The following is a 16,087-nucleotide window of genomic DNA, read 5'->3' as shown; positions in this document are numbered from 1 at the left end:
GAGATCAGAAGAAAGGCTGGGGTGGCATAGTTAAATTTGAGAGACTTCATCATACAGATGGCACTGGAGCTAAAATCACCAAGTGAAATAGGATAGGTAAGAGGGCCTAGGACAGAACCATGTGGAATACAAAGTTAGAACCAGATGGCTGAGAATCAAGCAAAGGAGAGGAGAAAGGGCAGTTACAGAGGTAGGAGAACTGGAAGAGAATAATATCCTAAAAATCTAGAGAAAAGAGCATAAAGGAAGAAAGGGTAATTAACAGTGCTAAAAATAGATTAGGCAAAGTCAGTGATACAAAGAGAAAACAGAGAAAACAAAAGGGGATAAACTTCATGCTGGAAATGTCTACAGCCACTGTTCACCACTAGTTTGGTATTTGTTACATATGCAAAAAGGAGTTAAGTATTTATGATATTATAGATTCCAACTGTTATGAAAAGTGAATACTGTCTGGAATTAAGCTTTTTTAATTAAGATGTTAGCACAAAAGGTCACAAAATTTTAGGAAATTACTAGTGACGAAAATGTTTTTGAATGTTACCAACTTTATTCTGCGAGCCATATTTTACGGATTATTTCACAATTACTACTATTAGGAAAACATGCATATAATCAGAATTAACATTTTGTTATAAAGAATTGTATACAGAAAAGAGTATTTACAGCATTCTAGTGTAAGATTAGTTTTTGGTGGTGGCAGGAACCTAACTCCTCTTTCCCATAGGTTCAATGTATCAACATTCACATTTTTTTATCTTGTGTTGTTTTCTAGAAACATTACCTGCATGAAAGCTGAGGACTAACTATACTATGAGCCAGTTATTTTACTATAAGAGCTTAAAGAAAAAAAGGACTTATTGTATATTGTAGCTCTTTTTGTAGGGGTGAAGGAGTGGAAACAAATAGGGTGCCTGCCCATCAAATGAAAACTACATTAACAAAGTATGGTACAAAATGAACATATGAAACATAACTAAATAGTTGTACTATAAGAAATGGTAAAAAGGATAGATTCCTCAAAGAAACCTGGGAAAATTTTTATGAACTGATAGAGAATGAAATCAAGAGAGGAGCTACTAGATGGCAGGGTGGATGGAGTACCCAGCCTGGAGTCAGGAAGACACATCTTCCTGAATTCAAACCCGACCTCAGACACTTACTAGGCTTGTTGAATCTGGACAAGGCATTTAACACCATTTGCCTGTTTTCTCATCTGTAAAATAAGCTGGAGAAAGAAATGGCAAACCACTCCAGAATCTTTGCCAAGAAAACCCCAAAAGGAATTATGAAGAGTTGAAAACAACTGAACAACACTTACTTAGTAAACTATGAATGTCAGTTATTTCTCTTAATGCCTTTGCTTTTTTTAGGTCATTTACCAATATGGAATCATAGAACAACGCAACAAAAATGCTGGGAGTTCACATGATAAAAACTCCTGAAAAATGATATTCTGATACCTAAAACATTTTTTAAATGGTTCAGAAATTTAATTTTATTTTGGTAATATACTTTAACAGATTAGAGAGACTTTCAATATCTAATATCCTCTTGGAGTGGTACCATCACAAAATAACTTGGGTAGATGGTTATCTACCCCCCAAAAAATCTTACAAAAGTGATTTTCTTCTTAGCTTCCAGCTAACTTAAATGCCATATTAATTAAAGCAAACCATGACAAATAACACCAAATATAATTTTATTTGGCTTGGAAGTGCACTATAGGATTTTTGTGGTAGCCTATCACTTTTCTATGTTTTTTTCCTAAGTGTGTTTATTTATTAAAATGTGTTTCACAAAAGCCAAAATGTTTGTGTGACATAAAGTTGAAAAAGGAAGTCTAAGTGGGATTGCCATTCATTTCTACGAGTGGTTTCTCATCTATTATAAACTTCTTGAGAGTAAGGGACATTTCTTATACCAGGGTTTAAGAAATCCTAGCCATCAAGTTATTGCACTAAAGCACAATTAAATCATAGCACCAAATATTTAGGATTCATTCTCATCCGCAAATATAGAAGTATAATTTGCTGAGATTATGTTTTACTATCACATGAAAAGAAGTAAAAAGTCCTGTATGGTATCATGTGGTGCAAGAAATATTGGAGGCTAGTCTTGGAGCTTCTCTGAGACTTCAGCAGCTCCAGATAGTTCAGCCCATATTTGAGTTCTATTCTATACAAAGGATTAGATGGCTATCAGTTATGGTCTAGAAAAACCTTGACTAGATTCTCAGCTTTTGCTAGATCCTCTTGATTTTCATCAGCAGTAACTGATGACAAATTTTGTGGATATATTGTTTATTCTCTGCTGCTATGATGAAACTATAGATGAAGGGAAGATAAATAACTTTCAAAGATCAAGTAGCCATTATGAGTCAGAATTGGTATTTGGCAGCAGCTAGGTGGTATAGTGAATAGAGGAGTCAGGAGGACCTGAGTTCAAATCTAACCTCAGGTGCTTGACACTTACTACTTGTATGACCTTTGGCAAGTCATTTACCCCCAACTGCCTTGCCTTTCCCTTTCCCCCCTCAAAAAAAGAAAAAAAAAAAGAACCAATATTTAAATTCAAGTCATAACTCTAAACCAGCTTTCCAACCACACTCATACATATACCATATTGCCTTTAAGCTACTGTCTTAATTGTTGTTGCATTTGTCCTTCGTTTTAGAAGAGGACCATGACATCAGGAAAATGATGACATGACTTGCAATTGACTCTGATTGAGTAAGGGACGGCTGTGCAAGTTCACTAGCCTCACTTTCTCCTTTGGAGCCATCTGGATCCAGTGACCTAAAATTCATTCGGATGACTGGAGATGGCCCAGGATGCAATGGGAGACCCTGGCCCTTTTAGGCTAAGGTCTTTTCAGGTACTCACTTAGAGTGAGATAATGCTCATCTTAATTAACTTTTTAGTTGATATTCTAGGATACTCTAAGTAAACCATCATGTGATTTCAGAAATAGAAATAATTGACTCCAATCTGCCAATCATTTTCCTTCCTCCTCAATTTATTATTTTGCCTTAGTAAGCTACAGCAATATATAAAATAGTAAGTGACAATGAACATCCTTGGCTTTACTTCTGATTTAACTAAAAAAGTCCTCAGTGTTTCACCACTACAAGTAATGTTAGTACTTGAGTTTATATAAATAAGATCATAGTAAATAAACGTTCTTTTGTTCCTATGCTTCAATATTTGACATACATAAGTTTTATTGAATGATTTTTCTTCATCTATTACTATAATCTAGCATGTTTTCAGTTTTGCCATTAAATATGACTATTATGCCAGTTGATGTTCTAATTTTGAATTTTCTTTGCATTGTTCACATGAATCCAACTCAGGCACAATGAATCATTTTTTGGTTAAATTGCTGTAACTGTTTTGTCACTGTATTATTTAATTTATCCTATCAATATTCATTAGTGATATTAAACTAAATTTTTCTTTCTCTACTTTATGACTTCCTGTTCTGGGAATCTGGACCATCTTTGTCTGAAGACTTTAGTAGATGGGGCAGCTAAGTGGCGAAGTGTATACAGTGCTGGTCCTGGAGTCAAAAAGACTCACTTCCTTGAGTTAAAATCTGGCCTCAAACGCTGTGCAACCCTGGGCAAGTCATTTATCCCTCTTTGCCTCAGTTTTCTCATCTGCAAAATGAGGTGAAGTAAATGGCAAACCACTCTAGTATTTTTGCCCAAAAAGAAAAAAAATCCAAATGGAGTCATGAAGAATCAGAATCAAACATGACTATACAACAATAACACTCATTTCTCTATATTTGAAAAGTTTATGTAGCACAATGCAATGGCAAGTGTTATAGGCAGAGTCAGATGAACTGAGTCCAAATCCAGATTCCACTACTTTCTACTTGTATAACCTTGGGTACATCAACACTCTTGGGTCTGAGTCTCAGTTTTATCATCTGTAAAATGATGAGGTTAGACTGGGTGACATTCTGAGGTTCTTTCCAGCTGTCCATCTATGACCTTATTATTTTTATTTTAATGTTTGATCAAATTCATTTATACTTAGTTCCATATGGAGCTGTTTTCAATCTCCCTCAGATCCAAATAAATGCAAAATAAAATAAAAAAAAATAAAATAAAAAAGATTCCATTAGTGCAGATTAGACTGAATGACTGCTGAGGTTCCTTTCAACACTCAATTTCTATGACTGTGAATTAGATGAATGATACAATGCATAAATGGCTTGTTTAAAGACAACACAGAACACTAAAAAATGGAAAATGGATAAAGGAACAAACATTGACTCAGACAACTGCCATTTCCTGGAAAATTTAACAGATATAAATCAACTGCCATAAGAAAACTAGAAATAGCCTTGGTGGGTGAGCTATTATCAACACCCTTGTCAAATTAAGAAAAATGACAGCTAAAATACCAATGACCACAAGTCAGTTTAGAATGTAAACTTATTTGTAAATGTTTACAGAGAATAGTGAAAATTTAATGAGCAATAGTCATTTCACAGAGATAGAGGAAAAAACAAGTTTCAAGAAACACTGACCCAATGCCAGATCAAATCCAGGACACTTTGGGATGAAACTACAAGAATGACAAATAGAAGAGGTATCATAATAAGGCTTTCATAAATTCTCCTCCACCGTCCCCCATAAGTAACAGTTGAACTAACACCCTGAATCTGATGTGCCACATGACAATAATAATTAACATTTATTAAAGTTTTCAAAATGACCTACATACCTGATGCCATTTGGACCCAAGAATAAACTATAAGGTTATTATTAGGGTATAATTCCATTTTACAGATAAGGAAACCAAGGCTCAGAATGATTAAGTAACTTGCCCAAGGTCACACTGCTAATGTCAGAAAGATTTGTACCCCAAGTTTTTGACTCCAAGTCTGATATTCTTTCCATTAAGCCACACTGCCTCCTGAGAAAATAATTTAATCTTCTGAGAAATTAGAAAAGGCACAAAAGAAAATAAATGAAAAACAAATATAGATATACAAAGAAAGTCCATGCTAAAGGTAAAAATTTTGAGAGTGAAGGTTTTTCCCCCAGTTTACATCTATTCTTTGTAACAGGGTAATAGATTAGAGCTGGAAGGAATCTTAGGTCATTTACTCCAACCTCCTCATTTTACAAAAAAAGAAACTTCAGGTCCAGAAAAGTAAAGTGACTGGGTCTGCTTTCTATCCATTCGACCTTTTGAAAAGCTATTCAATGCTTTTTCAATTTTATGGTTTCCTCATCTGTAAAACAGGCCTACCTACCTCACATGATTATTAGGGGGATTATTAAATGAAAATATGTACTGTATAAATGTAATAAAGTAGAAGTCGAATTAATATATAATTATATTAGTAATCATAAGAATGTAATTAATATACAATACAGAACTAAAAGATTTTAAGGTTCTTGGGTCCATTATATATTAACCTTCTAGCCAGCTTACCCCTTTTTTTTAGTGAATCTGTGACTTCATCTCTGTAGGTAGTAAGTCCATTACTTCAGATCACAATTTATTTATGCTTTTTAACCCTGAGATTCTTGATACAGCCTTTAGAGAGGATCTATCCAAGGTGCTGGAGGCCCTCCTCTGTTATCTTTTACATTTCATGGATACTAATGCATCTGTATTTCCTCACTCGCCATATGACCAGTAAACCTCTCCACGTACCCCCCCCCCCCATCATGCATTTCTTCAAAGATACCCCCTTGGGATATCAGCTTGAGATTATTGAAAGCACTGTGTAATTTCTCTAACGCAATCCAACCTGTTCTTTTCTTCCTATTCAATTCTAGATCTAGTCCATTTACAATACTGATCTTGGAAAAGCAACCTTTAACTGAGTAGAGCTTCAGTAAGTTTATCTCACTGTGTGGGAAGTGAATGACAAAGGCTGACTATAAATCGCTTTGCCTCTTAATGATGGTCTTCTACTTTAGGACATATCTTTTATTTTTTGCATTAAGTATACAGAAAAAAACTTAGCCATCAGTAAACCCAGGTTCCAGTCCTAACATGGCCATAATCTTATTATGTGAAGTTAAATATGCCATATAAATTGTGCCTCACTTTCTATATCTACCAGGTGGACAACACCCTCATCTATCCCATGTAAATATCAAGAGGCTCAAACAAGATGTATGAGTTAGAAAACAGGAGTGAAATGGAACTATACACTGCTACAGTATATAATAATTTACCAAGTCAGTTCAAGAGATGAAAACAAAACCGAGGGCACTTAAGAATATAGTAAAGAATTTGAAGGGGAGCTGAAAATAAAATAGCAGAATTACAAAATCTATGAGAAATCAGGTATGCAGAATTAACCTTCCACCTTTCAGAAGTGGTTCTAGTGAGATTAGTTTTCTAGTAAAAATAGGTGCAACAGAAAGAACCCAAATTCCAATGTGAAGTCAGTCATTTTTTTATGTGTTAGGCAAAATCATGTTCTATCCTCAGTTTCCACATATGTAAAATAATGGAGTAAGCGCTAAATAAGCATCATTAGGCAAGATAATGTGGCAAGGGTTAGCACCTCAAAGGAGAAGAACCAATGAAACAGGCTTGCAGTAATCAAAATTAATCTACAAACAAGGAATTCTGATGGGCACTTCAGATTAGCAAAAAAATTGGACTAACTTTAAAAAATGTTGAGGAAAAAAGCACCAGTTTCTGGAAGAACTCTGTAGGTTCTACTGAATGGGCCAAAAAAAAAATCCATTTTCTTCTGGAATGAAACAATCAATAAGACTTTGAGACACAGCTAAAAACATATTATGAAGTTATTTTATAATCCTAGCCAAAGTAGTAGACTGGTTTACGGCTGGATTAGTGAATACAAGTGCGAAATAAAAAATTGGCATGGGTAGATTGACTTTAACCATCTACTTGATGCTTTTCATTTAGGGACAATGTTTTAGTTTGCATTAAGGGGAAAGGTCCAACGAATAATTTAAGTGAAATTATAGATTTTAAAATTTGGAAGAGAGGACAATTAGTCCAACCGTTATCTAAGAATTTACTTTATCACAGATCTGACAAATGCTTGTGTAGCCTGTAAAGACCTCTGGTCAGAGTAAATCTATTACCTCCTTAAGCAACCCATTATACTTTGGGATAGTTTTATCTGTTCAAAAATTCTTCCTTGGGTCAAGCCTAAATCTGCCTTTCTGCCCCTTCTACCTATTACTCTTGCTTTTGCCCTCTGGGCCCAGGCAGAACAAATTTAATATTTCCTTCACAAAAGACTGCCTTCCAAAACTTGAAAACAGGAAAGATTCCGTGACTGACATTGACAGAAATGGTAGTCCAGATAAATGCTTGTTTATTTGACTCGATCTGGAGTCAAGCAAACAAGCAAAGTTAAGGCTGAAGAGAGGTGACACTTGAAGCAGAAAGAAGGTAGGAATGCCTTTGGGCTGGAAAAAAACAAGGGCTGGCATTTACATAGTGTTGCAGTGTTTTCCAAGTAGTTTATATAATATTTCATTTTATCCTCATAACAACTCTGTGAGATACTGTAAGTAGCATGAGGAAACTAAGGCTCTACCAAATAATTTGCAAATGTTATAACTGGGATCTAAATCCAGTTTTCTTCTGACTTTCTAGTCCAAAGTTCTCAGTATGTTTGCTGTCTCTCAAAGAAGCACAAGGAGACACAGACAAAACTGAGTCAAAAACAAGTTTCAGATTTAGGGTTAAGGATAAGATGTCATTAATATTCCCAAGATCAAGAACAATCTGGGAGTTAGAAGATTTTCTAGACCTAGAATTGGTCAGAATCAGATACATATCTCTGAGTAAACCATATAACCCCTCCCAGCCAGTTTCCTCATTTGTGAAATAAATATATTAGGTCAGTGCAGAGCCTCCTGGGAGAGATCAATAACACTTCAATGAGTGTGGCCTGTCTATCCACAAAGAAAAGACCAAATAGATGAATACTGCCTACTGCCAGGATTTCTAAATGTATGTGATCAGACAACCTATAGAACCTAATAGTGTGTATATCTGGGACAATCAGTAGAGAAAGACAATGAGCTGAGCCAAAACTGAAGCACAGATTCCAACCAATTCTGGTTGGATTGCTTTTGGGAAATTGCAAAGTTCTTTTATTGACCCCACAAGTACCATCAAAGCAAAGGTCCATCTTTTCAATACTAACATTTTACCAATGTTATTGTGTAGCAGTGAAATATGAAACATTTTTGTTGTTATTGAGTTGTTTCAATCATATCCAACTCTCTGTGATCCCATTTGGGATTTTGTTGGCAAAGATACTGATTTACCATTTTCTTCTCCAACTCATTTTACAAATGAGGAACTGATACAAACTCAGTTAAATGACTTGCCCAGGGTTACATAGATGTTCAGTGTCTGAGGCCACATCTGAATTCAGGTCCTCCGGGATTCCAGGGCTGGTGCTCTATCCATCTAGCTAAAAATCTGAGTCACAGAGAGCAATGAAGAAGTACATGGTAGGCATGAGCAAGATAACGATATATAACCAATGAGGGATTCCAAAGAACCAGAGCCAAGGACATCAAGGAATTGTATGAGAAAATGGTCTAGTAAAGTGACAAGAGTGAGGGAATACAGGTACATAGCTAGAGAACTCCACCACCCTGATGTTGTGAGAAAGGGAGCAGGCCTGGGTAAGCTGCAGCCATCATTCTTGGAAAGTTCAGGATTAATGAACTCAGGTTTGAATATCTTAGAAGGGACTACGGTTAGTTCAAGCTCTGAAATTCTGATTAAGTCACCAAAAAAGGAGGCAGGCATGATTGAGGAAGGAGAAATTAAAAAGGAAGCACAAGTATTCTGCAAGATGTTGAACTAAACTGAGCTGGTAACATCTGTTTAGGAATGTAGGGAAATCACAGGGCTTTACCACAGAGGGTAAAGACTTAAGGAATTAACAGCCAGGTTGGAAAAGGTGATGGATTCCCCATAGTTGCAGAGGAGGAAGCAAAAAACAATTTTTTTTTTTAATGTGCCTTGTTAAGACAGCATGGTATAGTAGAAACTGCAGTTGGAATTAGAGTCAAGAGGACCCAGTTCTATCACTTAGGTGTATAAACTTGGAAAAGTCCCTTAATCTTTCTGGATTTCAGATGCTTCATTGGTAAAATAGAGAGATTGACTAAATCACTTGAGTTTTCTTCTGGATCTAAATCTATGATTCAATAATAAAAAACAGGTAAAGCAAGATGCAACTTCTATGAGAAAGGAGATAAGGTATATCTACTTCGCAAGGTCTTTATTTTGGGCCATAGATTAAAAAAGGAGGTGGAATATTTAGGAAAGTTAAGGGAGGGAAAGAGTAAAGAGGAGGAGGACAATTTAGTCCTAAGCTGAAGACTCCAAAGAACATCTAAAAGTGGAAATTTAAAAAGGGGGAAGGAATAGGAAGGATGAGGTAGCACAGAGCCTTAATCAATCAAATAAGGAAGAATTCAAATGAAATAGAAGAACTAAAGGAAAGAATTCAAAGGACTATTTAAATAGACAAAAATATGTTGCAAGGTAGCTGAAAGTTAACTAGAATGTTAGTAACAATAATAGTTAACATTCAAATAGTAATTTAAAGTTTGCAAAGAGCTTTACGTATATTCTCTCATTTGTTATTAACAAAGCAGACAGGAACAGAGAGGTTTAGTCTACAGAATTCTGAAGCAGAAAAACTAAAGAGAAATAAAAGAAATAAAAATTTATTTTCCTATCTCTGAGAAAAAGCTGTGTTGTTTTTTAAACTAAGAACATCATGTTTTTGGTTCATTTTGTGAGAAACCCTGTGTGTTCCATTCAAGAGAACTAATAGAAGGGTTTAGGCAGGTTGAGAGGATGATAGTCACCTCTGAGTGCTGTTAATTCCTAAATGTGTGTTGCAATCTCTACCACTGGAGAGAGAATCACATTAATGAGATCATGGATTCAAAGTACAGAAGAATTATTTACATTCACCTCTGGGTATCAGATCAGACAGATATTAAAAGTGCTTTGCAAAATTAAAAGTTCTACCCAGATATAAGTTCCAATTATTTAAGATACTGAATCAGGAAAATTACAGTTAAGTAAAAGCATAAATAGGAAAATATAATACCATATGCTGCTCAGCTTACAAGGAAAGGTGCAAATAGATTTGGTAAGAGAACATTACTCATCATGCAGTTTTAGGATGCTATTACCATGATCTTAAGAGTAGGAGATCTCTTCTATCCTAGCTATTTTGCTTAGAAATGTGGTTTCAAAGGTATCTACTGTGAAAGGGAAGGAAAAGGGTAAGGAAAGTGATTATTAGAACTGTAAATATCAATATTATTAATGACATAACTTTAAAAACTTCAATTTTTATGATTACATAATAAGTGTACAATTTTTATCATTTATATGTATGAAGCATATAAAAATATGTATCACACATTAATGTTTGCTTTACACTCTAGTTCCACTTGGTGATCCAGTGAGTTCAACTGATCCGCCATTACTCGGAGGTCTGTCCCATTTATTTCACATCAGTGTTATAAGAATGGCATGAGATGATCTATGTCAAAATGCTTCATAAAAATTGAGGGTTATTACTATTATTCAGTATTGACAGTTCCATTTGGTCTGGTAGAGAAAGATGTGGTGAAACACATGTGCCTGGCACACACAGTAAGCATTTAAATGTTTACTCCCTTCTGCTCAAAGGTGGTAGGCTATGAAAGAATCTAAAACTAACACTGAATGTGAAGTTAAAAACATCATCAGTCAATCCTGTGGAGAGTAGACATAGCATCATATATGTGAATTTTTTTTATGTCACAGAATTTTAAGTTTCTTACTTATTCCTGCCTTTAACAAGACTATTCAAGTCTTGACTATACTTCCTTGTACTAAACCTATGTCAGTTATCTCGACAGTATCAGTATTTACATAAGCCTGCTACCCAATAATACACAAGTTTAATACTGATCTCTCAAGATACAACATAAAACCATCATTCAAGCCCGTAATCACAAAGCATACCATACTGTATATAAAGCAAGACTTAAGAAACAAAACAGCCATTCAGACTAGTAAGCAACCTGATCAAGTAACATCCTAGTCATAAAAAATAAAACTAAGAAAATTCATAAACTTTCTCTAATTTCACACTAGGAAAGTCAAGATACTTTCACTACTCTTCTAGGTAGGGGTTGATGATAATCTAGCATACTTAAATTCTGACCTGAAAACTGGAATCCAATGGTAAAGTCAAGTAAAAAAAGGTTCTAATATGTTTTCTCTCAGATTTCTAACACCCTCTTATTCTTAGAATATTCCCCCCCCTTAATTCAATGGTCATTCTGATTTTAAAAACATCACTCATAACATGCTCTGCCAATAGAAACAAAATAAATCCAAATCACATGAAACATGAAGTCGCCTTCTAGTGTTTTTAGCCAAAGGGGGGGAAAACCCAGTTAATCTAAAAGTATCTGTGTAAACCAAATTAGCAAAGTAAACACTAAAGCACCACTTTACCCAGTTACACGGAATTTAGTTTCTTTTGAGGGTTACTGACAAAAAACTAAATTTTTTTCTAATAAATGTTTTCCTATGATTTCTAAACCGGATTGCAAAGGACATTTTTTTTTCATTGCAACCAATCTGAAAATAAAAGTACTGCCAATCTGTTAAGGAGGCTTTTCCTTGTTATTTCATGACTGAATTCTGTTATCTCCAGCCCTTCTTATTTGGGGAAACATTTCATAAAAATAAATAAAAAAAACCAACCTGAAATCATATTTACAGGGAAACAAAACAAGGCCTAATCACAGAAGAGCAAAAAGAAGCCTGAAGCAGAGGAGAGAAGCAAACAAACAAAAAATCCCCTTTTGCCAAAGCGAGTCACCTCTCCCCTCCCCCACCCCTCCACAACTACCCCTCAGCACAACCCAAAACACTCCACAACTTTCCAACAAAAAACAAAGCACTCCAAGAGCCCAGTCCCTCCCGCCTCCCCCCACCCCACCCCGGTGGTCCACCCAAAATATGAAACTTCATCGCCAATGGCTGCTCTCCAGGTCCCTCACCCCCCGCATCGCCCCTTATTCGACTAAAGCCTTCCCTAGCTAGACCCGCCGCTCCACCCCAGCTGCCAGGCTGCGCGTCCCTTCTCTCCCCCAGGCCTCGCCGGCCTTCCCGGGGACCGCGGGCCCCGAACCCCGGGCCCAGCCCCAGCGGGATCCTCAAGGTCCGGTCCTGGGCCTACCCCGCCCTCCCAACACATTCCCTCGAGAGGCAGGAACCGGGTTCTGGAAAGGATGGGAGCGAGAGCGGCGGGTGGCATTCTCAGGCCCGAGCGCCCAAGGCCGCGTTTCCCTTCCATCCCTCCCCGCGCCCACACACCACACAAACACACACGCATTCTTTCTCACACGCATACACACACTTACACCCACCCACCTTCCAGAAAGCGGCCATCCCGAGCAGCGCTGCCAGGGCCGCCGCCGCCGCCGGCCGCCATGTTCCTCCTCCTCCTCCCCCCACCACTGCCGCCGCCGCCGCCACGGCCGCCTCCTCCTCTTCTTCCTCCTCACTCCATCATCCTCTTCATCGCCGCCGCGCCGAACTGGAGGAGGGAAGGGCCCGCGCTGCCGGGCAGTGCAGCAGCCACGTCGCGGGCCCCCACCGGGCCCTTCAGCCCCGCCGCCGGTTCCGACGCCTCCACAGACCGCCTAAGCTGAAGCGACCGAGGCGCCGACCTCTGGAGAGCGATGCTGCGGCCTGGGCCCCGGTCCCAGGAGCGGGCGGTGCTGAGGGTCGGGCCTGGCTTGGCTCCGGCTCTTTCCCTTCCACCGCGCCCGACCCCGCGGGAGAAGCCCCTTCTCCTCGGCCCTGACGAGCGCCCCGGGGAGGCGGAGACCGCGAGAGCCGCGCGCGCTCGGGCCGGGCAATCCGCCTGGGCACTCTAGCCAGCCAGTAAAATGGCCACAGAGGTGGCAGGAGCAGCTGCGGCGTAGAGGTGGCGAAAGCTGCGCGTTACCCTCGGCCGCCCCCGGCTCCCGGCCCGGCCTCTACGCCGCCGCCCGCAGGCTACAGGATCTCCTCGGCCGGCTACAATGCATCAACTCGGGCCTTTCGGGCGATCCATGTGGGCTGGGGTGGAAGCGGGGGTGGGTCTGGTCTCGGGCGGCTGCTCCTCCCCCACAGGCCCGGCCGGGGCTTCCGCCTTCCCTCAGATGCAGCAGAGAACACCTCCGCCGATGGCTGCTTCCGCAGCAGCGCCCGCACCGGCCCAGACTAAGGGAGGAAGGGAGGGAGAGAGAGAAAGAAGGGGGGAGGGAGTCCCCGCGCGCCGGCTGCCCAGGCCTCACGGCGCAGCTGCCTCGAGAGCCCCCCGAGCTCGAGCTTCCGGCCGTCGCGGGGGCTGCTGCTACGTCCCGAGAGCCGGAGAGGGCTGGGGAGGGGGGAGTGCTGGTGCCCCCAGCCGTCTCTAGTCGGTGGCTTCTCTAGGATGGGGAAGGAGGGGGAGAGAAAGATGATGCATTCCCCTAGTGACGGGCAAAAAAAAACGTTTGGGGGAAGACTGCATTTCGGCAGCACTGCAGCCGTGTTCACCTTTGTTGAAATTGGTCGAGACCTGGCTGTCTGCGCTTACCTGCGGGGCCGCCAGCAGGTATCTCCACCTCTCCCTGGCCTCCCCTCACACGTAGGATGAGGAGGACCCCTGAGGTCCTGTCATCCACCCGTCTCCGACGAGACCCTGATATGTGTGAGCACCTTGGCCCCCCGAAAGCTCAGATTAGTATCAGAGAGAAAAACCCCTAACATGATCGTTATTACACCCGGCTTTTTAAAAGACCGCTTGTGCTGTCAGTGACCAGAATGACCACTCCCAGCCTCGGACTATCTTGTAATTGCCCTAAACCCGTCTTCCAGATTCTCTGGCTTTCTCTCTGGGTTGTCCATAGTTATGCAAGACAATTTACCTAATGAAAACCATAGAATATCCCAACCCCCTGGCCCCTGCAGCCTCCCTCACTCTGTTCACCCTTCGTTAGAACCCTGTGTCCAGTTCCCTTTTGGGCTCCCCAGGACCTGTTACGTGGAACCCCGGTTGCTACTCCTTTGCCTAGTTAAGGATCATCATTTTAGCTATATTTGCTAATTGAGGTTAATTGAAGTTAACAGAGCCTTCTTCATTTCTCTCTCTATACCATTTTGCTTGGAGAACTCACGGACTCCCATGGATTCAATTATCATCTCTCAGCAGTCTATTCTCCCATCTACTTATCTAGCCTTAACTTCTCTGTTGACTTCCAGTCTCGAATCTCTAACTGCCTGTTGCACATCTCAAATGCCCCATAGCTATCTTAAAACACAACGTGTCCAAAGCTGATCTCATCTTTGCCCCCCTGACTCTCCCTTCTTTTCTGACTTAACTACCATCCTCCTAAGTAACTTCGGTGTCCTTAACCCCTTACTCTTCTCTCCCACCCCTATATACAGTTAATTGCCAAATCTAATGTTTCTACCTTCTGTCTTCAGAAGATCTCTTGAATATGTTTCAGCCTTCTGTTAGCTGACGATGCCACCACTCTGGTGCTCTCCTCACCTCAGCTTGAACTATTTCAATAGGGGTGGTCTTTTCAATAATTGCCTCCCTATTCCAATCCATCCTCCATTCAATTGTTAAGGTACCTGTCAAGTCTAACTCTGTTCCCCCCACTCCCATTCAGTCAACCCCAGTGGCTTTTTTATTGCCTCCAGGATCAAATATGAAATCTTCTCTTTGGCTTTTTAAAGACCTTTATGACCTGGACTCTTCCTACATGATTCTCTCACCAATACGCTATTCCCTCCAATGAAACTGGCCTCCTTGATGTTCCTAAAAACAAGACATTCCATCTCCTGACCCCTGTATTTTCACTGGCTTTTCCCCATGCCTGGAATTCTCTCTCCTCACGTCTGCCTCCTGACTTCCTGGTAACTTTACACAGCACTCCCTCACTTGCAAGCCATGACATCTCCTTATGTGGTCTGAGAGGTTCAGGGGTCCCTCAAGAACTGAAATACAGAAGAGGGTCATCTGGAACGAATTCACAGACTCAAGCATTCTTTAAGTCAAGTTGGCAAAGGTTTATTGTAACGCTAATATGGTGGGCAAAACTCTTTAAGGAACTTGCAAACTAAGATACTAAAGCTTATATAGGAAAAGTAGTGGGTTATGTGGCAAGTATGCTAATTAGGTGATAACATGCAACCTTGGTCACTGGCATTATTCACTATTGGAAACCCAGGTGGGGGGTGTATTTTTGGTCTGTTATAGACATAACAAGCTAGATAGCTTTAGGAGTTGACATCTAAAGCTTGACCTCTGGATTGTATGATAACTCAGGGAATCAATACATGATAATTATGCTGGTACAAAATAGTCCTGTTCATGCATGGGAAATTCTATAGAGGACAGCTTGTTCTTTTAAGGGGTGGGGAGGAGAGATAGTTTGTCTCACTGGGGCCCACTCATGAGTAATTGCTAGACATAATGTTCTTAGACTAGGGAGAAAACTGTCAGAGATAGTGCTTTGAAGCTGGAGAGAAATGTGATCTTGAAATTGGAGTCCAAGCACCCCATCAGTTCCTGATGTCATGGTCCTCTTGGAGAAGGAAGGACAGACAACAGCTAAAGTCCCACCTTCTGCAAGAAACCTTTTACCTTAATCTTAGTGCCTTCTCTCTGTTGATTATCTCCAATTTATCTTGTTTATACATAGTTACATCCAATATATCCTGTTTATATCTAGTTGCTTGCGTGTTGTCTCCACCATTAAACTATGAACTTGGTGAGATCAGGGTCTGGTTTTTGCTTTCTTTTGTTTCCCAGAGTTTAGCTTGTGCTTAATCATATGCCTACCACATGATAGGTGCTTAGTAAGTGCTCATTGATGAGATCTGACTAAAGCTTCAGTTGTGCTTTATTGCTATGTAGCTGCTTAAAAAAAAATAAAAGCTTTGAAACACTTTACTCATTCCCTCTCCTGAGACACAACTCGGCTTCATTTTTACAGATGAGAAGATTGAAGCTCAAGGAGTTTAAATGACTTACA

General features: G+C 39.9%; 1 protein-coding gene across 4 annotated transcripts in view; it reads right to left on the bottom strand.

Annotated features, from left to right (window-relative positions):
• SENP6 (SUMO specific peptidase 6) overlaps nucleotides 1-13,389 on the bottom strand; it is a 124,466-nt gene extending 111,077 nt beyond the window's left edge. For 3 of the 4 annotated variants that reach the window (XM_072642636.1, XM_072642637.1, XM_072642639.1), the window contains exon 1: nucleotides 12,444-13,389. In XM_072642636.1, coding sequence (XP_072498737.1) covers nucleotides 12,444-12,504 — 61 coding nt within the window. In that variant the 5' untranslated portion in view covers nucleotides 12,505-13,389. The remainder of the gene's footprint in view (nucleotides 1-12,443) is intronic. The other variant, XM_072642640.1, reaches the window with a different exon arrangement.
• Between the last annotated feature and the right edge of the window lie 2,698 nt (nucleotides 13,390-16,087).

The sequence above is a fragment of the Notamacropus eugenii genome, chromosome 2 (assembly GCF_028372415.1).
Source record: "Notamacropus eugenii isolate mMacEug1 chromosome 2, mMacEug1.pri_v2, whole genome shotgun sequence".
Classification (NCBI taxonomy): Eukaryota; Metazoa; Chordata; class Mammalia; order Diprotodontia; family Macropodidae; genus Notamacropus; species Notamacropus eugenii.
This window is presented reverse-complemented; position numbering and strand designations above follow the sequence as displayed.